General features: G+C 48.0%; 1 protein-coding gene across 1 annotated transcript in view; it reads left to right on the forward strand.

Moving 5' to 3' along the window:
- Positions 1-21595, forward strand: part of scn5lab (sodium channel, voltage gated, type V-like, alpha b) — a 524522-nt gene that overhangs the window by 94017 nt on the left and 408910 nt on the right. Inside the window, exon 2 of the mRNA XM_085987471.1 lies at positions 19478-19798. Coding sequence (XP_085843597.1) covers positions 19535-19798 — 264 coding nt within the window. The 5' untranslated portion in view covers positions 19478-19534. The remainder of the gene's footprint in view (positions 1-19477; positions 19799-21595) is intronic.

A 21595-nucleotide genomic window follows, 5' to 3' on the forward strand; every position in this document is an offset into this window, starting at 1 on the left:
TACGTAAGCTAGCAAAATATTGTCAGTTTGGAACGGGACTGACAGAGGCACTACGAGATAAATTTGTGTGTGGTTTATTTAAACAGGATACACAAAAGCGACTGCTCGAGGAGAATGAGCTGACACTTGAGAAGGCGGTCACTATGGCAGCAGCACACGAAGCCGCAGCGAGAGGCACGGCAGTAATGCAGCTACGGTCACCGGAACTCGGTACAAACAAATTGGGTTTGAGTTCTGTCAAATGTTATCGTTGTGGAAAGACAACGCACGATCAGAACCAGTGTTGGTTTAAAAACCAAGAATGCAGAACGTGTGGCAGGCTTGGCCACATAGCTAAAGTATGCCGGTCAGGAAAGAAGACCAGCAACAAAAAGTCACCGCAAGGAAAATACGCAAAGGTACACAAGGTGACAAAGAACAGTTTGACCGAACAGAAGTCAGATTCAGACGCTAGCAGTAATGAACTGGATAGCTTAAGAGTACACAACGTTGGTAAGGATGCAGATCTCCAGACAATTTGGGTCACTCTTCAGATAGCAGGAGTCCAAGTAAAAATGGAATTGGACACTGGATCGGCATTGACGGTCATGAATAAAAAAGATTCCAGAAGGTTATTCCAACATATTCCCCTACAGGATACGGAGATTATATTGAAAACATACACGGGGCAAAGAGTGTACCCCATCGGAAAAATAGAGGTAGAAGTGGTCCACAAGGGCGAAGAAAGCCAAGTAATGGACTTATATGTGCTACCTGAAGGAGGTCCACCACTACTAGGACGGGAGTGGATTAGGAAAATGAATATGGACTGGCACTCCTTGAAGGCACTAACGGTAGATTCCGGGGAAACAGATGTCAAACCTAAACGATTGTCCAGAATATTGGATGATGCTAAAGAGGTGTTCCAGCAGGGACTGGGAACACTGAGAGGAATTACGGCAAACATCAAGATTGATGAACATGCACAACCAAAATTTTTTAAAGCCAGACCGGTACCCTATGCAATACGACCTACTGTTGAAGCGGAACTGGAAGCACTAGAACGTTCAGGTGTACTGTCTAAGGTAGATTGGAGTGAGTGGGCTACGCCCATTGTTCCCGTTATGAAACGTCCTGCGAGCAACAAGCCAGGAGATCCAGGGAAGGTTCGCATCTGTGGAGATTTCAAAATCACCGTTAATCCGGTGCTTCACACAGTGCAGTATCCGCTTCCACGGATTGAGGATATTTTCGCTTCATTGTCTGGCGGGAAACACTTCACCAAGATAGACCTGGCGCAGGCGTACTTGCAGATGGAGGTTGAGGAAGAGTCACGCCAATACCTCACGATCAACACGCATCGAGGGTTGTACCGGTACAATAGGCTGGTTTTTGGAGTGGCATCGGCTCCAGCAATTTGGCAGAGGGCCATGGAGCAGGTATTACAGGGAATTCCAGGCACACAATGTTACCTGGACGATATTCTGATCACAGGTGATGGTGATGAACAACATCTCGCAAACTTGGAACTGGTGCTCAACAGACTGAAAGAGTATGGACTTAGAGTTAATCGGCAGAAATGTGAGTTCTTCCAGAAGCGGATCTCGTACTGTGGCCATGTCATTGACCGGGAGGGGCTTCATAAGTCTCCTGACAAGATTGAGGCAGTTGTAAAGGCTCCCGCTCCGGAGAATGTCTCTCAGTTGAGGTTGTTTCTAGGATTAATTAACTATTACCATAAATTTCTGCCAAATCTATCCACGGTACTGCACCCGTTAAACGCTCTTTTGCAGAAAGGGGTACCATGGGAATGGGGCGAAAACTGTAAGAAGGCATTTCGTAAAAGCAAAGAATTGATCACCTCAGAGGAAGTGTTGGCTCACCTCAACCCGACACTGCCTATTCGGTTGGCTTGTGATGCTTCCCCATATGGTATTGGGGCAGTACTCTCACACAAGTTGCCAAATGGCACGGAAAGGCCAGTCGCGTTTGCATCCAGATCATTGACCTCCGCTGAGCGCAACTATGCGCAGATCGATAGGGAGGCTCTTAGCCTTGTATGGGGAGTGAAGAAGTTTAATCATTACCTGCAGGGCCAAAAATTCACACTTCTGACAGACCATCAACCGTTGGTATCCATTTTTAACCCTAAGAAGGGTGTTTCGGTGATGACAGCGCAGCGTCTCCAGAGATGGTCTCTTTTCCTAGGGGCACATCAATATCAAATAGAATTCAAAGGTATGAAACAGCATGGCAATGCTGATGGGCTGCCGCGCCTGCCACTACCTGAAGAAGAAGACACGACGAAAGTTGACCCTTTTGAGTTATTTCATTCGACCATCATCGAGTGTTTACCAGTCACCGATGCAAGTATTGAAAGAGAAACCAGGAACGACCCGACACTGTCCAGAGTCTACGAGGTGACAGTGAAAGGATGGCCAACACGGGGTGATCCTCTGTTACCGGCATTTTCGGCAAGGCGAGACCAGCTGTCCGTCTGCCATGGTACCTTGATGTACGGGACAAGAGTGATTATTCCTCCCAAGTTAAGGGAAAGAGTTTTAAACGAACTGCATGAAGGTCATCTGGGGGGAGTTAAAATGAAAAGTCTTGCTAGGGCTTATGTATGGTGGCCGGGTATTGACCAACAGATTGAGGAGTTAACGAAAAGCTGCGCTGGGTGCCAAAAAGTGCAAAATGCACCTCCGATAGCACCGCTACACCCATGGGAATGGCCTTCAGCCCCATGGCAACGCGTACACATTGACTTTGCTGGTCCATTCATGGACTCCATGTTCCTAATCGCGGTGGACGCACATTTCAAATGGCCAGAAGTCATCAAGATGAATACCACTACTTCAGAAAAGACAATTGCGGTGTTAAGAACAATATTCGCAAGGAACGGATTGCCAGAACAGATCTGTTCGGACAACGGACCACAGTTTGTATCGGAAGAATTCCGACAATTCTTAAAGAAGAATGGAGTAAAACATTATACCTCTGCCCCATATCATCCGACGACAAACGGGTTGGCTGAAAGATTTGTCCAGACATTCAAAAAGGCAATTAAGGCCATGAACGATGATCAGATTCCACTGCAACACAAGGTCGACAAGTTCCTGATGTCGTATCGAAACGCCGATCATGCAGTGACTAACCAAAGTCATGCCATGATGTTTTATAACAGGAGGTTGCGGTCCAAGTTGGACTTTTTAAAACCAAATGTGCGGAGGGAAGTGGAAAACAAACAGTTTCGGCATATTAACTACAAGACCACTCGAACTTTCGACGTAGGACAACCAGTGTTGGCAAGGGGCTATGGAAACGAAAAATGGCAGTCCGGAACAATTCGGGCCAGACAAGGACCTCTGATGTACACAGTAGATATTGGTCATAATGTGATAAGGCGTCATGCGGATCAACTGGTAGAGTCGAGAGCAAGGGTCGAACCCATGGTTGTGACAGAGACAACTGTGGAAGACGTTAATGAACCTGAAGCATCTACCTCGGCAGGGAATGTACTTGATGATGATGACACCCAATACATTGGAAACCAAATAGAGGAGGCACCTCAACAACAAGAATCAGAGACTACTGAGAGGCGTTATCCAAGCCGCATCAGAAAGCCTCCTGAGAGACTGAACCTTTGAACTGTTATACCTGAAGTTATATATGTATATATGTTATTATGTTATGTTAAATGGGGATATGACTGTTAAGCTAAAAAGGGAGGATTGTGGTGTATGTAACCTGTTCCACCTTAAGAGAACTTAAGCCTGTTCCACCTTAAGAGATGTACTACTTTCTCTGGCTGCTGTATACGTAATACCGGTGGTGACCACACCGGTATATAAGCACTGTGTAGTAATATTGTATTCAATATAGTCCCGACCTCCAACCAGTAAAGACCTGTTGAATTTACTCTCTTAGTCTGTGTAGTAATTATCACTATAACACACAGACTTAACAGTGATTCTCTGGGATTGAATAGAGCAAGAGGAAGAGGAATTCTCTTTCTCTCCCTTCTATCCTAGTGAATTGTACCCATTAAAAAGTGCCAAATCAGCAAACAGCTAAGGCCAGCATTTATTGCCCATCCCCTAGTTGTCGTTGAGAAGATGGTGGTGAGCTGCCTTCTTGAACCGCTGCAGTCCATCCGGTGAAGATACTCCCACAGTGCTGTTAGGCAGGGAGTTCCAGGATCTTGACCCAGCGACGATGAAGGAACAGCGATATATTTCCAAGTCAGGATGGTGTGTGACTCGGAGGTGGTGGTGTTCCCATGCGCCTGCTGCCCTTGCCCTAGCTGGTGGAGGTCGGGGGGTTTGGGAGGTGCTGTCTGCTGTGCCTCAATAATTCCGAGACTCGATGTTAACGAAACAAAACAAGGCTTTTATTAACTTAGAAGATAACACGCAGTGGAGAGAGGTATCTTCCATCTGGAGCTCTGCAGTACTGGATATATGAGGCCAGACTGAGCTGGCTTACATAGAGGCCAGGTATGGGCGGAGCCCTACACACAACACATTCCATACATTCCAATATACAATAGGAGAAACCTGAAACCAACCACAGTCACAGGCAATACAATGGTAAGGGGGAACCTGAAACCAACCACAGTCACAGGCAGTGATGAATGGAATATTTCATCACATTCACCCCTTCTATAGATTTAGTCTGTTCGGGGGTTTGGTAGTCCTCTGCGACCGACGTGGCTGTTGTGGTGTCGGCTGGGTGTCCCCGGTGGCCTCCTGGGTCTCTGCCGGGGGTGCCGCCAGGGTTGTTGAAGGGGTAGTTGGTGGGGGTGCCGTTGGTCGATGTTCTTCCGGGGGTGATGAAAGAGTAGTGGGTGTGTAAGAGTTGCAGTGGTCGTTGTTGCTGCTATTGCCGTGGTTGTTGTCGTTACCGGCTGGGGCAACGTCTTTTATTGACACGGTGTCCTCCCTTCCGTCGGCGTGCCGGACATACGCATATTGGGGGTTGGCGTGGAGTAGGTGCACTGGCTCCACGAGAGGGTCCGTCTTATGGCCCCTCACATGCCTTCGCACGAATACCGGACCTGGGGTGGAGAGCCATGACGGCATGGATACGCCTGAGGTGGATTTCCGGGGAAAGCTAAACATTCGTTCATGAGGCGTGGCATTAGTGGCAGTACACAATAGCGACCGTATCGAATGGAGCACATCTGAGAGGACTTCCTGCCAGCGGGAGATAGGGAGGCCCTTGGTCCTTAGAGCTAGAGTGACTGCTTTCCATACTGTCCCGTTCTCTCGCTCCACTTGGCCGTTACCCCGGGGGTTGTAGCTGGTGGTACAGCTCGTGGCGATACCCCTGGACAGCATGTACTGGCGTAGCTCTTCACTCATGAAGGACGCCCCCCTATCCGTGTGGATGTAGCTCAGCATACCGAACAGGCAGAACAGGCTGTTGAGGCATTTAATGACCGTGGCGCTGGTCATGTCTGGGCAGGGGAAGGCGAATGGGAACCGGGAGTATTCGTCCACAATGTTCAGGAAGTAAACATTGCGGTCGACGGACGGGAGGGGGCCCTTGAAATCTAAGCTGAGCCGCTCAAAGGGCCGTGTAGCTTTGATTAAGTGGGCTCTATCAGGGTGGTAGAACCGAGGCTTGCACACTCAGCGCAAGTGCAGCAGTTCCTGGTCAGAGACCGAACTTCCTCAATCGAGTAGGGTAAGTTGCGGGACTTTATGAAGTGGAACAGCCGCGTGACCCCTGGGTGGCAGAGGTCGTTGTGGAGGGTCTGTAGCCGATCCCCGGTGGCGCTGGCACACGTCCCTCGTGAGAGGGCATCTGGGGATTCGTTAAGGGCCCCTGGCCGGTAAATGATGTCATACTCGAAGGAGGAGAGCTCGATCCGCCACCTAAGAATCTTATCATTTTTGATCTTCCCCCTCTGTTTATTATTGAACATAAACGCTACCGACCGCTGGTCGGTAAGTAGGGTGAAGCGTTTGCCGGCTAGGTAGTGGCGCCAGTGGCGCACTGCCTCCACGATGGCTTGGGCCTCCTTTTCCACGGAGGAGTGTCTGATCTCGGGCCCTTGGAGGGTCCTCGAGAAGAAAGCTACGGGCCGCCCCGCCTGGTTGAGGGTGGCCGCCAAGGCAAAGTCAGACGCATCACTTTCCACTTGAAATGGAGTGTTCTCGTCCACTGCCTGTAGCGTGGCCCGCTCAATATCCTGCTTAATGCTTTTGAAGGCGGCGTGGGCCTCAGCAGAGAGCGGAAAAGAGGATGCTTTCAAGAGGGGGCGGGCTTTGTCGGAGTAGTTGGGGACCCATTGGGAATAATAAGAAAATAACCCCAGGCACCTTTTCAGGGCTTTGGGAGTGTTGGGCAGGGGCAGCTCCCGTAGGGGGCGCAATCGGTCGGGGTCTGGTCCGATTTCCCCATTCTCCACCACGCTGCCTAGTATGCAGAGGCGCGTGGTGTTGAAAACGCACTTGTCCTCGTTGTAGGTGAGGTTGAGTTTTTGTGTGGTTTTCAGGAACCTCTCGAGGTTCGAGTCGTGATCCTGCTGGTTGTGACCGCAGATGGTGACGTTGTCGAGGTAGGGGAAGGTTGCCTGCAAGTGGTGGTCATCGACCATGCGATCCATCTCCCTCTGGAAGACCGAGACCCCATTCGTCACCCCAAAGGGGACTCTGAGGAATTGGTAGAGGCGTCCGTTCGCCTCGAAGGCGGTGTACGGGCGGTCCTCTGGTCTGATAGGGAGCTGGTGGTACGCTGACTTGAGGTCGATGGTGGAGAACACCCGGTATTGGGCGATTTGGTTCACCATTTCTGATATGCGGGGTAGCGGGTAGGCGTCTAGTTGGGTGTACCTGTTGATCGTTTGGCTATAGTCGATCACCATCCGTTTCTTCTCGCTACCCCTTACCACCACCACTTGGGCGCGCCACGGGCTATTGCTGCATTCAATAATGCGCTCTTTCAGGAGCCTGTCTACCTCGGTTGCGATAAACCGCCTGTCCTCCCAGCTGTACCTCCTGCTTTTGGTCGCTATTGGCCGGCAGTTAGGGATAAGGTTCGCGAATAGCGAAGGCGGCTTTACCTTCAGGGTAGCCAGGCCGCACACTGTGAGGGGCGGCTGGGACCCACCGTACTTGAGCGTGATGCTTTGGTGGTTGCACTGGAAATCCAGGCCCAAGATCACGCTCGCGCATAGATTCTTCATGATTAATACTTTAAAATTATCGTATACAGTCCCGTTAACGGACAATTGTACCGTGCAGTAACCCAGAATGGTTGATGTCTGGGTTTTATCAGCCATAGAGATGGTACCCCGAGTAGGGACCACCTTTAGGGAGAGTTGTCGTGCCAGTTCAGGGTGGATAAAACTCTCCGTGCTTCCACTGTCAATTAAACATTTAACCCCGCACCCGTTTACCTCGATGTCCACCATTGATTTGGATAGCGGGTGGGGCCTGGTCTGGTCCACTGTGACCGATGCCACTGTAGGGCCCTGATCGAGACAAGATGGCGTCCACGCTGTCTGCTCACAAGATGGCGGACCCCACGAGGTCGGGCAAGATGGCGTCCAAGGTGGCCGCTCCCACGGCGCACACGCGGCGGTGGCGGGTTTTGGTTTTCCGGCGGGGTTCCCTCTGCACACCTTCCCGAAGTGCCCCTTCTTACCGCACTTAAAGCAGGTGGTGCCTTTCGCCGGGCACGGGTTTCTGGTGTGCTTTGGCTGCCCGCAGAAGTAGCAGTTGGGTCCCCGACGCGTCGCGGCTGTCATAGGGCTTCTGGGGGGAGAGCGGGGCCCCGACGGTGTCGGGCTGCCGGGCGGGGAAGATGCCTTCCAAGATGGCGGCGCCCTTGGTGCACACGTGGCGGCGTGGACGGCGCGGGCTGAAGAGTAGGCGTCTGAGTTTCTCTGGGCCACATCCAGGGATCGCGCGGTGTCCGCAGCCTGTTTCAGGTCCAATCCCGTTTTTTCCAGCAGTCTTTGCCGGATGTAAGTGGAGCTGAGGCCTGTGATAAAGGCATCGCGAACAAGCTCGTCGGTGTACACTGCGGCTTTTACATCTCGGCACTTGCAGTCTTTGCCAAGCATTTTCAGGGTGCCTAGGAACTCCTCCACCGATTCCCCAGGTCGCTGTGCGCGAGTGGCGAGCAGATGCCTAGCATACACCTCATTCGTAGGCTGCTGGTAATGCGCCTTTAAGATGTCGCAGGCGGCCAGGTACGTGTCGGCGTCTTGGATGAGGGGGTAAACCCGGTGGCTTACCCAATTCCGCAGAATTCCGAGTTTCATACTCGCAGCGTCCGTAGCGTCTTTGACGGCTGCGGAATTGTCCAGGAAGAATTCCATACACATAAACCAGTGTCCGAAGCGTGCTGATGCGTCCGGAGCATGCTGATCCAAATCCAAACGTTCGGGTTTCAGGAGTTGATCCATTGTGTTGAAAAATAAGTTAATAAAATTGATGTGCCTCAATAATTCCGAGACTCGATGTTAACGAAACAAAACAAGGCTTTTATTAACTTAGAAGATAACACGCAGTGGAGAGAGGTATCTTCCATCTGGAGCTCTGCAGTACTGGATATATGAGGCCAGACTGAGCTGGCTTACATAGAGGCCAAGTATGGGCGGAGCCCTACACACAACACATTCCATACATTCCAATATACAATAGGAGAAACCTGAAACCAACCACAGTCACAGGCAATACAATGGTAAGGGGGAACCTGAAACCAACCACAGTCACAGGCAGTGATGAATGGAATATTTCATCACACTGTCACTGCAGCCACACTGCGCCGGTGGCGGAGGGAGTGGATGCTGTAGGTGTCGGGAGGTGAGCTGCTCGCTGCAGAATAGCCACACTATGATAGGGCCTGGTCCCTAATATGTACTAATGAACAGGTTCAAAGCGGAACTTGTCTACATCAATTGGAAGCTGGCTTTTCTCCAACCTCTTCCAAAAAACCCACACGGCGATATTTTTAACTTGGGCTCAACGTGCTGTGGTTGGGATTCTTTCAATCGACAAAAATTCTTGTAAAGGCAAACCCTGGCCTGATCCGCTTTGCGTGCCATGCATCTCGTGAGCTTCAAGTTTGCTTGCCCTCGTGTTTATAAATACACACTTTAAATAGCTGTGTTCTGAGAGGAGTTAGGTCCTGAAGAAAGTCAAACTTGAGAGAGAGATTGTTGGCTATTCCCCAAAATGTGGTTTCGACGGGCAGTGCACTTTGTAAAGGCGTGTGAGAAGCGAAAGCGTGTGCTGTAGGTTTTGTGCAAGAGCTGGGAAGGAGTGGGTGAAGAAGGGTACTAGACTGGCCCTCAGTGGGATCAATAATGCACTCTCTGTGCCAGAGCCCGAACGAGCTGACCGCACTCATTTAAATACCTTTGTGGTTTTCTCAGTGCATTGCGCACAGTGCACAGGAAGAGTTGTGGGGTGGGTTTTCCATTACATCGCAAGTGCATTCTGGGCTGCTTTATTGCCCTCAATAGTGTAGCTATTGTGAAAACTTGTATGTGACTTTTAATGGATGGTGAAATAAACTTTATAATGACTTTTTTCACCACTGTTAAGTGTATTAATCCCTCCATGGCCTCCCCCCCTCCCTAACTTTGTAATCTCCTCCAGCCCTACAGCCCTCCGAGACCTCTGCGCTCCTCTAATTCTGGCCTCTTGAGCATCCCCGATTTTCATCGCTCCACCATTGGTGGCCGTGCCTTCCGCTGCCTAGGCCCTAAGCTCCGGAATTCCCTCCCTAAACCTCTCCCCCTTTCTGCCTCTCTACCTCTCCTTCCTCCTTTCAGACACTCCTTAAAACCTACCTCATTGATCAAGCTTTTGGTCACCTGCGCTAATACCTCCTTATGTGGCTCAGTGTCAGATTTTGGGGTTGGAGGAGGTTACAGAGATGGGGGTGGGCGGCGGGGGGAGGGTGCGAGGCCAAGGAGGGATTTAAAAACAAGGATGAGAATTTTAAAATGAGTCTCTGTCAGATCGGGAGCCAATGTGGGTCAGCGAGCACAGGGGTGATGGGTGAACGGGACTTGGTGCGAGTTAGGACACGGGCAGCAGAGTTTTGGATGAGCTCACGTTTACAGAGGGTGGAATGTGCAAGGCTGATCAGGAGCACATTGGAATAGAGCAAATCTTCAAATAAGTGCTTCATAAAGGCCATTACCCAGCAACAAATGGCTGATTGCACTTCCATGTGTAATTGTTGTGGCAAATGTTTGTTCCTTTAAGGAACACAGAACAGTACAGGCCCTGAAAGGCCATTTTAGACCATCAAGCCAACCCCAAAGTTTGAAAAATATAAAATTGGGTTGGACCATTTTTCAGGCGTCCCTGGCAGCTGCCTAAAACAGAGTCCCTTAAATGAGTAAGGAGGCCAGTGGCCTGTTCTAGGTCCTTTCACAACACGAGGAGCAGGGCAGACGTCGAGCTCCAACCCTCCTCCTGGGACTTACCTTCGGGCCACTGCCACCGAGGCAAGTGGTCCGACTTTCGCGCGCCTCAAACGCGTGAGCTGCCTGTTGAGCCCTGGGCCCGAGAACGAGCGCCGATGAATTTACTGCCTCCCTAATGTGCCGGCAGGAGTCTGCAGGCAAACGACGGAGCAGGCTCGACACCCGACTCCACATTTCATTGCTGACGAAGTGGAGGTGACTTGTGACCTGGTTTGCCCCCTTTTCTGCCACTCCCAATGTGCCAACCCCCAGGTCAGCGTCCTCACCAAGGAGGTGGAGACCACGTTTCATCATAGAAGTATACGGCACAGAAGGAGGCCATTCAGCCCATCATGTCCATGCCGGACAAAAATGAGCTATCCAGCCTAATCCAACTTTCCAGCACTTGGTCCGTTTCCTTGTAGGTTACGTCACTTAAGTTGCATATCCAAGTACTTTTTCAATCTGATGAGTGTTTTTGCCTCCACCACCCTTTCAGGCAGTGAGTTCCAGACTCCCTCTGGGTGAAAAAAGTTCTCCTCAACTCCCCGCTAATCCTTCTACCAATTAATTTAAATCTATGGCCCCTGGTTATTGACCCCTCTGCTAAGGGAAATAGGTCCTTCCTATCTACTCTATCTAGGCCCCTCATAATTTTATACACCTCAATTAGGTCTCCCCTCAGCCTCCTCTGTTCCAAAGAAAACAACCCCAGCCTCTCCAATCTTTCCTCCAAGCTAAAATTCCCCAGCCCAGGCAACATCCTCGTAAATCTCCTCTGTACCCTCTCTAGTGCAATCACATCCTTCCTGTAATGTGGTGACCAGAACTGCACGCAGTATTCTAGCTGTGGTCTAACTAGTGTTTTATACAGTTCAAGCGTAACCTCCCTGCTCTTATATTCTATGCCTCGGCTAATAAAGGCAAGTATCCCGTACGCCTTCTTTAACCACCTTATCTACCTGTCCTGCTACCTTCAGAGATCTGTGGACATGCACTCCAAGGTCCCTCTGATCCTCTGCACTTCTCAGTGTCCTACCATTTATTGTGTATTCCTTTGCCTTGTTAGCCCTCCCCAAATGCATTACCTCACACTTCTCCGGATTGAATTTCAGTTGCTACTGTTCTGCCCACCTGACCAATTTACTGATATCTTCCTGCAGTTTACAGCTTTCTTCCTCACTAGCAACTGTCGGCTGCTACTGCCGTTGAACGTGCCAGGCCGATCCTGCAGCGACCTTGGCATTATGGCAATCTCCCACTTTTTTACTGAGTTACGTTGCAGGTGAGCACAGTAGGCAACAGACGTAGAAATCACCCCCACTCGAAATGGCTGGGGAGTTGACCTATTTTCAAGCCGCTACTGAATCCATTCTACACCCGGATACTGAGAGGTTAGAGAGAGTAAGCTGGAGAGTTTGGGGGGGTAGAGGAGGGTGCAATGTCCCCCCGCCCCCTCACCTATTCTCCTAACTGTGGGGAATTGCCCGGTTACTGCCAAACCACCCGCCCCCGCCACCCCCCCACCACTCCACTGTGGTAGCCTGGCCGAGATGGAGGACTAACTGTCCGAGAGAGGTAGCTGGCAATATCTCACGTTGTGCTATTTGGAGGCACAGTGTGTAGAATCTGCAATGTGATTTGCCACAATGCCCCATCTCCTGCTTGTATCTGTGGAGCCCAATCTGTTTGCACTTTGAAACACTGGTAAACTGTCTGCTGTTCTGGGAATCCCTGCTGTAGATTCCTCTCCGCTTTCTAAATGGCAATCTGTTCATTCTACTGCTCCTCTGAAGGAGCCAGTTTAACGTCTCATTTAACAGGAAGTTAGCTAGTCACGTATTATAATGGGGAACAAAGAAATGGCAGACCAATTAAATACATACTTTGGTTCTGTCTTCACAAAGGAGGACACAAATAACCTTCCAGAGATTAGGGTCTAATGAGAGGGAGGAATTGAATGAAATCAGTATTTGTAGGGAAATTGATGGGATTGAAGGCCGATAAATCCCCAGGGCCTGATAATCTACATCCTAGGGTACTTAAGGAAGTGGCCCTAGAAATAGTAGATGCATTGCTGGTCATCTTCCAAAATTCTATAGACTCTGGAACAGTTCCCATGGATTGGAGGGTAGCTAATGTAACCCCACTATTCAAAAAAGGCGGTAGAGAGAAAACGGGGAATTATAGTCCGGTATGCCTGACATCGGTAGTGGGGAAAATGCTAGAGCCCATTATAAAAGATGTAATAGCAGAGCACTTGGAAAACAGTGACAGGATCGGACAAAGTCAACATGGATTTACAAACGGTAAATCATGCTTGACTAATCTACTGGAATTTTTTGAGGATGTAACTGGCAGAATAGGTAGGGAGAACCAGCGGATGTGGTGTATTTGGACTTTCAGAAGGCTTTCGATAAGGTCCTGCTTAAGAGATTGTCGTACAAAGTTAAAGCACATGGGATTGAGGGTAAGGTACTGACTTGGATAGAGAACTGGTTGGCAGACAGGAAGCAAAGAGTTGGAATAAACGGGTCTTTTTCTGAGTGGCAGGCAGTGGCTAGTGGGGTACCGCAGGGATCGGTGCCAGGACCCCAGCTATTCACTATATATATTAATGATCTAGACGAGGGAACTAGATGTAATATCTCCAAGTTTGCAGATGACACAAAGCTGGGTGGGCGTGTGTGCTGTGAGGAGGATGCCGAGAAACTCCAGTATGATTTGGACAGGTTGGGTGATTGGGCAGATGCATGGCAGATGCAGTATGTGGATAAATGCGAGGTTATCCTTTATGGTGTCAAAAACAGGAAGACAGATTATTATCTGAACGGCAATAGATTGGGAAAAGGGGAAGTGCAACGAGACCTGGGTGTTCTTGTGCACCAGTCGCTGAAGGTAAGCATGCAGGTGCAGCAGGCGGTTAAGAAGGAAATGGTATGTTGGCCTTCATATCGAGAGGATTCGAGTACAGGAGCAAGGATGTCTTGCTGCAGTTGTACAGGGCCTTGGTGAGACCACACCTTGAGTATTGTGTGCAGTTTTGGTCACCTTATCTGAGGAAGGATGTTCTTGCCATGGAGGAATTGCAGCGAAGATTCACCAGATGAGGTATGAAGAGAGATTGAGTCGATTAGGCTTATATTCGCTAGAGTTTAGAAGAATGAGAGGGGATCTCATTGAAACTTATAAAATTCTAACAGGACTAGACAGGCTAGATGCAGGAAGGATGTTCCCGATGGCGGGGGAGTCCAGAACCAGTGGTCACAATCTAAGGATAAGGGGTAAGCCATTTAGGACTGAGATGAGGAGGAATTTCTTCACCCAGAGAGTGGTGAACCTGTGGAATTCTCTACCACAGAAGGCAGTTGAAGCCAACTTAATAAATATATTCAAGAGGCAGTTAGATATATTTCTTAAGGCTAAAGCGATCAAGGGATAGGGGGAGAAAGCAGGGACAGGGTACTGAATTGGGATGATCAGCCATGATGTCATTAAATGGTGGAATAGGCTCGAGGGGCCAAATTGCCTACTCCAGCTCCTATCTTCTCTGTCTATGTCTATACTTGTCTGTAAAAGCCATATTCTAACTAACTAACTAACTAACTAACTGGTTTCTCCACTCAGAGTCCCTTTAAAAAATTATTCCATTACAAAGGATTACAATGAACTCAATCATTTTGTTTCTTTTTCATATTTCTGTTCATTTAAAAAGAAAATGTTATTGTTTGGACTGTGTGTTTCCCAATGGCCTCAGCAGGCCAATGTGACGGAGCTGATTTCCTCCACGAACGTACTTGTGTGCCAGCCGTGGTTCAGTTGGTAGCACTCTTGCCTTTCAGTCAGAAGGTTGTGGGTTTGGGTCCCACTCCCGGGACTTGAGCGTGCAATCTGGGCCAATTCTCCCGGTGCAGTATTGAGGGAGTACTGCACTGTTGGTGGTGTCGTCTTTTGGATGAGACTGCTAAACCAAGATCTGCCCTCTCAATGAGTTATAAAAGATCCCACGGCACTATTTCAAAGAAGAGTGGGGCGGGGGTTTCTCCCTGGTGTCCCGGCCAATATTCATCCCTCAACCATCACCTAAAAAAACCCCCAGATTATCACATTGCTGTTTGTGGGATCTTGCTGTACGCAAATTGGCTGCCGCGTTTCCTACATTAAAATAGTGACTACACTTCAAAAGTATTTAATTGGATGTCCTGAGGTTGTGAAAAGTGCCTTATAAATACAAGTCTTTTTTTTTTCCTTTTTACTCTATCTTTTCTGAGGAGTCTTCTCTAGCTGTTCTTCTTCAGCCAGGTTCTCCTCATCTCTGACTCCATATTACTGCTCGCCCCTCACTCTCTCCAGTGCACCATTGGAGGACAACCTTTCAGCCACTACATCTTTGAAAGCATCCCCTAAAACCACTTTGCCTTGCTACCTCGCCCCCCCCGCCTTCTTTCAAAATCCGGCTAAAAGCCATGTTCACCGTTCTTATCTCTTTACGTCCCTTCATAATCCTTCCCATCTGCTGCATGTTCTCCTCCTCGCCCCTTTGTAAAGCTTTATGAGATGTTCTTCTAAATGCTGGATGTTCTGTAGATGCAAGTTGCGGTTGGAAAGGTTACTGTGTTCAGGAATAAGTGTTTGTCAGGCCACTTTTATTTGTTTGGGGAGGTTGAAGAGCTGAAAATGGCGTGCCCCATTTGCACCACAAGGACATTATACGCACGTTATACAAGATGCTTTAAAAAGACTTGTGGCATTCTCCTTTTCGACTCATGGTATTTCCTGTTGAGGAAAGAAGACTGAGGGGAAACTAAGGGGGCGATCCTGCCAGCCCTGGGGAGGCGGGTATGGAGGTGGGACTGCCGGGAAAATGGCAGAATTTGGGGGCGGGTTGGGCACCTTGCCATCTTCCGGGAGGCGGGTAGCCGTCACGTGCCGGGTCCCGTCTCCTTGAGGCGGGAAGGGATTAAAGCCTATTTACTGCCTGTTAACAAGTAATTAACAGGCAGAAAATAGGATTATCCCCTTTTTGCCCTCACAAGTGCGGGCTTCCCGAAGGCTCCAAAACCCGCCAGCTCAGCGAGGCGAGTAGTGGGTCTGCGGGGGTCGGGGTGGGAGGGTGCAAAAGTGTGGTGTGAAGGTAAGTGATGGGTGCAAGAGTGGAGAGGTGAGTATCTGAGGTAAGTGCAAAGTGTTTTTAAAAGTGTACTTACCTTTGTTCCTTCCTGCAAGCTTCAGTCGGTTTGTATGCGGAGAGTCTCACACCTGCGTGTTGGGATTGACAGGTGGCCGTTGCATTCACAGGTGCAACAACCATCTCAATTCTGTTTTAAGAAAGAAGGTTGATGGGGTCTTGTATTCAAGACCTCGTCAAACTGCAGAGAATGTCACTGTTTGACAGCTTCACAGAGCTGTCAAACGCTGACAATTCATCTGTCAAAACTTTTTGACAGACGAAACGTCCTACGTTGAGGTGCTCTGCAACCGGCTTTCCCTTGATTGGCCTGCTAAGCCCGCTGGGCGGGCTTAACAAGGTCAATCAAGGGAAAATAGCGTGGGTTGGCCAGAAATCGATGGAGGCAGGACATCGACCCGACAAGCAGCAGTCCCGCCTCCAACGCACCCCCAGTCACAAAATCACCCCCTAAATAAGAACATAAGAACATAAGAAATAGGAGCAGGAGTAGGCCAATCGGCCCCTCGAGCCTGCTCCGCCATTCAATAAGATCATGGCTGATCTGATCCTAACCGCCAATCTACTATCACAGAACCATCTCCTGAATCTAACAGAATTAGACACACGAAATAGGAGCAGGATCAGGCTACACGGCCCCTGGGCCCGCTCCGCTACCCACAGGGCCATGACCTATCCGAACCTAGACATGTCCAAATTCCTGCCCGCTCCCCGTAACCCTTAATTCCCTTTACTTCTAGGAAACTGTCTATTTCTGTTTTAAATTTATGTAATGATGGAGCTTCTACAGTTTTTTGGGGCAGCATATTCCATGGACCTACCACCCTCTGAGTGAAGTAGTTCCTCCTCATCTCAGTTTTGAAAGAGCAGCCCCTTATTCTAAGACTATGCCCCCTAGTTCTAGTTTCACCCATCATCGGGAACATCCTCCCCGCATCCACCCGATCCAACCCCTTCACAATCTTATATGTTTCAATAAGATCGCCTCTCATTCTTCTGAACTCCAATGAGTAGAGTCCCAATCTACTCAACCTCTCCTCATATGTCCATCCCCTCATCCCCGGGATTAACCGAGTGAACCTTCTTTGTACTGACTCGAGAGCAAGTATGTCCTTTCTTAAGTATGGACACCAAAACTGTACGCAGTATTCCAGGTGCGGTCTCACCAATACCTTGTACAACTGAAGCAATACCTCCCTATTTTTATATTCTATCCCCCTAGCAATGAAAGCCAACATTCCATTGGCTTTCTTAATCACTTGCTGCACCTGCATACTAACCTTTTGAGTTTCGTGCACCAGGACCCCCAGATCCCTTTGTACTTCAGTACTTTCCAGTTTCTTGTCATTAAGATAATAACTTGTTCTACGATTTTTCCTGCCAAAGTGCATAACCTCACACTTTCCAGTATTGCATTCCATCTGCCAAATCTCTGCCCACTTACTTAGCCTGTCTATGTCCCCTTGAAGGTTTTTTATGTCCTCCTCACTCACTACATTCCCCCCCATCTTAGTATCATCGGCAAACTTTGATATGTTACACTCGGTCCCCTCCTCCAAATCGTTAATATAGATTGTAAAGAGTTGGGGACCCAGCACTGACCCCTGCGGAACACCACTAGTTACTGATTGCCAGTCTGAGAATGAACCATTTATCCCAACTCTCTGCCTTCTGTTAGATAGCCAATCCTCTATCCATGCCAGAATATTACCCCCAATCCCGTGATTTTTTATCTTAAGCAATAATCTTTTGTGTGGCACCTTGTCAACTGCCTTTTGGAAGTCTAAATACACTACGTCCACTGGTTCCCCTTTATCCACCCTATATGTTACTTCCTCAAAGAACTCCAGCAAATTTGTCAAACATGACTTCCCCTTCATAAAACCATGCTGACTTTGTCCTATTAAATTATGATTATCCAAATGTCCTGTTACTGTCTCCTTAATAATGGACTCCAAAATTTTACCTACCACAGATGTTAGGGTAACCGGTCTATAGTTTCCAGCCTTCTGTCTACTGCCCTTTTTAAATAAGGGTGTTACATTAGCAGTTTTCCAGTCTGCCGGGACCATTGCCGAGGCAAGGGAGTTTTGGAAAATTATTACCAATGCATCCACAATCCCTACCGCCACTTCCCTCAAGACCCTAGGATGTAAGCCATCAGGTCCAGGTGATTTATCCGCCTTGAGTCCCATTATTTTACCGAGTACCACTTCCTTAGTGATTTTGATCGTGTTTAGCTCCTCCCCCCCTTTAGCCCCCTGTTTGTCCAGTGTTGGGATATTCTTAGTGTCTTCTACTGTAAAGACTGATGTAAAATATTCATTCAGTGTTTTTGCCATCTCCATATTTCCCACCATTAATTTCTCGGTCTCATCCTCTAAGGGACCAACATTTACTTTAGCCACCCTTTTTCTTTTTATATAACTATAAAAACTCTTACTATCTGTTTTTATATTTTTTGCTAATTTACTTTCATAATCTATCTTCCCTTTCTTAATCAATCTTTTTGTTATTTTTTGCTGTCTTTTAAAGTTTTCCCAATCCTCTATCCTCCCACTAGATTTGGCTACCTTATATGCCCTTGTTTTTAGTTGAATACTATCCTTAATTTCTTTACTTAGCCACGGATGGCTGTCTTTTCTTTTACACCCTTTTCTTCTCAGTGGAATATATACTTTTTGGAAGTTGTAAAATAACTCCTTAAATGTACACCACTGATCATGTATCGTCTTACCCTTTAATCTATTTTCCCAGTCCACTCTACTCAATTCCGCTCTCATACCTTCATAGTCTCCTTTATTCAAGCTTAGCACGCTTGTTTGAGATCCAACCTTCTCACCCTCTAATTGAATATGGAATTCAACCATGTTATGGTCACTCATTCCAAGGGGATCCTTTACTAGGACATTTTTAATTAATCCTGCCTCGTTACACAGGACCAGATCTAAGGTTGCCTGCCCCCTGGTCGGTTCAGTTACATACTGCTCAAGAAACCCATCCCTAATACACTCAATGAACTCATCCTCAAGGCAGCCCTGCCCAATTTGATTTGTCCAATTAATATGATAGTTAAAATCCCCCATAATTATAGATGTTCCCTTATTACAAGCCTCAACTATTTCCTGATTGATACTCCGTCCAACAGAGTTGCCACAGTTCGGAGGCCTATAGACTACGCCCACTAGTGTTTTTTTCCCCTTATTATTCCTTACCTCCACCCAAACTGTTTCATTGTCCTGATCTTTTGACCCAATATCATTTCTCTGTATTACAGTGATTCCTTCCTTCATTAACATAGCCACCCCACCTCCCCTTCCTTCCTGCCTGTCCTTCCTGATCGTTAAATAACCTGGTATGTTTAATTCCCAGGCATTGTCACCCTGCAGCCATGTTTCTGTAATGGCCACAAGATCATACCCATATGTAGTGAGTCTTTAAAATAATGAAAGGTATACATAGTGTTGAAGTGAACAAGCTGTTTAACTTGGACAACTGGCAATGTGGACAGAAGTACAGAAGTTAAAAGCGTTGACCAAAGTCAGTGAATAAAAAATGGAACAGTCTCTCAGAGAAGGGAGTTGATTCAGGGTCAATTGGCATCTTTTGGAGTTGGATCATTATCTATTGGAGATGGTTAAAGAGACATTATCAGCACTGCTTGATTTTTTTTTACAGGGAAAATTAAGGGAAGGAGCTTCACGCTCCTTAACATAGTGAATCAACAGGTGATATGGGAGGGAGCCCATGATAGAATAATCATGGACTGTGGTCTTGATGGATGGAATGGGCTCATTTTCGATCTGGACTTTTGTATGTTCCCATTATATTGTGGTATGTGTTTACTGATCTTATTCTCTTTTTTTTTACAGCTAATCATTTCCATTACTGGGGAGTAAAAACTAGTCAAGAAGGTGCAGGATGAAAAGATGGCACTCCTGCTCGTACCGTCAGGTCCCCACTGCTTGCGTCGGTTCACTCGCGAATCCCTGGCTGCTATTGAGAGGCGGATCGCTGAGGAACAGGCAAGTAGCGCCAGGAAAGATCGCAAAGAGGAGAGTGAGGAGGAAAAACCCAGCCCTCATGTGGACCTGGAAGCAGGCAAACAGCTGCCACTCATCTATGGCGATGTCCCATCACAGCTCATCGGAGAGCCTTTGGAGGACCTTGACTCCTTCTACAGCAACAAGAAGGTAGGCAAAAGTCAAAACACAAGAAGCCACAGTGAGTATTGACACCACTGTGTAAGCCAGTGAGTTGGAGGCAAGGCGGGACTTACAGCAAACAGAGTCTATTTTACAGCAGACTCTATTTACCCTGCAAACAGCAAACAGAGTCTATTTAAACAGAGTCTCTACGAACTACAGCAAACAGAACTCATGACCAAAACTACAGCAAAGTCTCCCGGTAAAAGCAGGATTATTTCTGCAGCAAAATGCAGTGAGTGGAGCATAGTTACATTGTACAAAATTATGTGCGTAAAATCAATCGCAGTCTCTTCCAGCAGTGCGGTCTCCAGGCCTGATTGACGGGGGAATTACCCAATCATCTCCATTCTGGCTGGGGATAGTGGTGTCACGATATGCAGCCATAAAAAGCTGTACCTACTTATTTTTTTTTTAAATAGTTAAATAACCTGCACAAATCAGATCTAAAAAGGTCAAATATTCTGATAAATGGAACCGAATAAGTGTTTCCTTCATTAAGCTGATTTTTGGGAAACTACTGTGGACATAGCCAAAGCGTGACGTGATTATACAGACGTGGTTTGGTAATGGCCACCTCTCACACCGGAGCAGGGTAACAATGATCTGCACTTTTACCATCCAAATTATTCTGTCTAACGTGGCTGCCATTTTAGTCCAAATCCCACGACTGTTCTCTTTGGTATTTATGTTTTTGTTGGGGGTGGGGGTGGGGAAGGAGGGTGGTGAGGAACCATTCCAGGTGTGATCCAGAACTCGGAGGTCACTTTGCTACATTTAAGTTAAATTAAACTGAAGGAGAGTCGGCAGCGTGTGGCTGTCTGCTGGGAACCGGGGAAGAGCTCAAGGTTTCCTTGATCCATTGCTAGGGTTACCAAACTCTGGTTGGATGCATTTCTGGAGCTTTCATGACCTCATGTCCTGCCTCCCGCTGCCCCGCCCCCATGCTTCCGCTGTTGGGCGCCCAAACACGTCCATCCTCGCAGCCCGCCGCATTCTCACGCCAAACTGGAAAGTGAACAGACTCTTCATGACTCAATACTTCATGTCAAACAGCCTTTTTTTTTTCTCCCAACTCCTATATTTCTAGAACCAACAAACAAAAAGTATTCGGAGAAAATGAAATAAAAGCACCTTTTTTTTAATGCCCCTAGGAATTTCCTCCTGGGGGTTGCTCGCAGCGATGTCCTGGAGATGAATCTTCAATTTCTGGAGACTCCAGGGGCAATCCTGGGGGCGGGGGGGGGGGGCGGTTGGTTGGCAGCCATTCTCACAGCCGTGCATTGTTCTTGTCAAACATACACGTGGAGCTGAGCGTATGTGTAACGCACGCTCGTTTGGAACAGACCCATGTTCCTCCTGATATGGGAGTGCAGTGGGTGACCACCTTCACTTAATGGTCCATGGAACTGTCTTAAGATGACTGTTTTCTCTCCCAGTGTCCCTACGCGTGCTGGCTGTTTGCTAAAATAAATTGCCGTGTTTTCAACAGAGCAAAGAAAAACGTAAGAAATTAAAACCGAAAATGCTGGAAACACTCAGCAGGTCAGGCAACATCTGTGGAGAGAGAAACAGAGTTAACGTTTCAGGATCGATGACCCTTCGTCAGAACCGGAAAATGTTGGCGATGGAGCAGGTTTTTTAAGCAAGTGCAGGGGCAGGGAGAGGGGGGAGGGGAGGAAAGAACAAAAGGGAAGGTCTGTGATAGGATGGAAGGCAGGAGAGATTAGGTAAGAAAGAAAACGTAAGTGCAGTAGATCAGATGACATCTGGTGGGACTAACTC

The sequence above is a fragment of the Somniosus microcephalus genome, chromosome 5 (assembly GCF_052327205.1).
Source record: "Somniosus microcephalus isolate GS21.2 chromosome 5, FLI_Smic_1.0, whole genome shotgun sequence".
Classification (NCBI taxonomy): domain Eukaryota; kingdom Metazoa; phylum Chordata; class Chondrichthyes; order Squaliformes; family Somniosidae; genus Somniosus; species Somniosus microcephalus.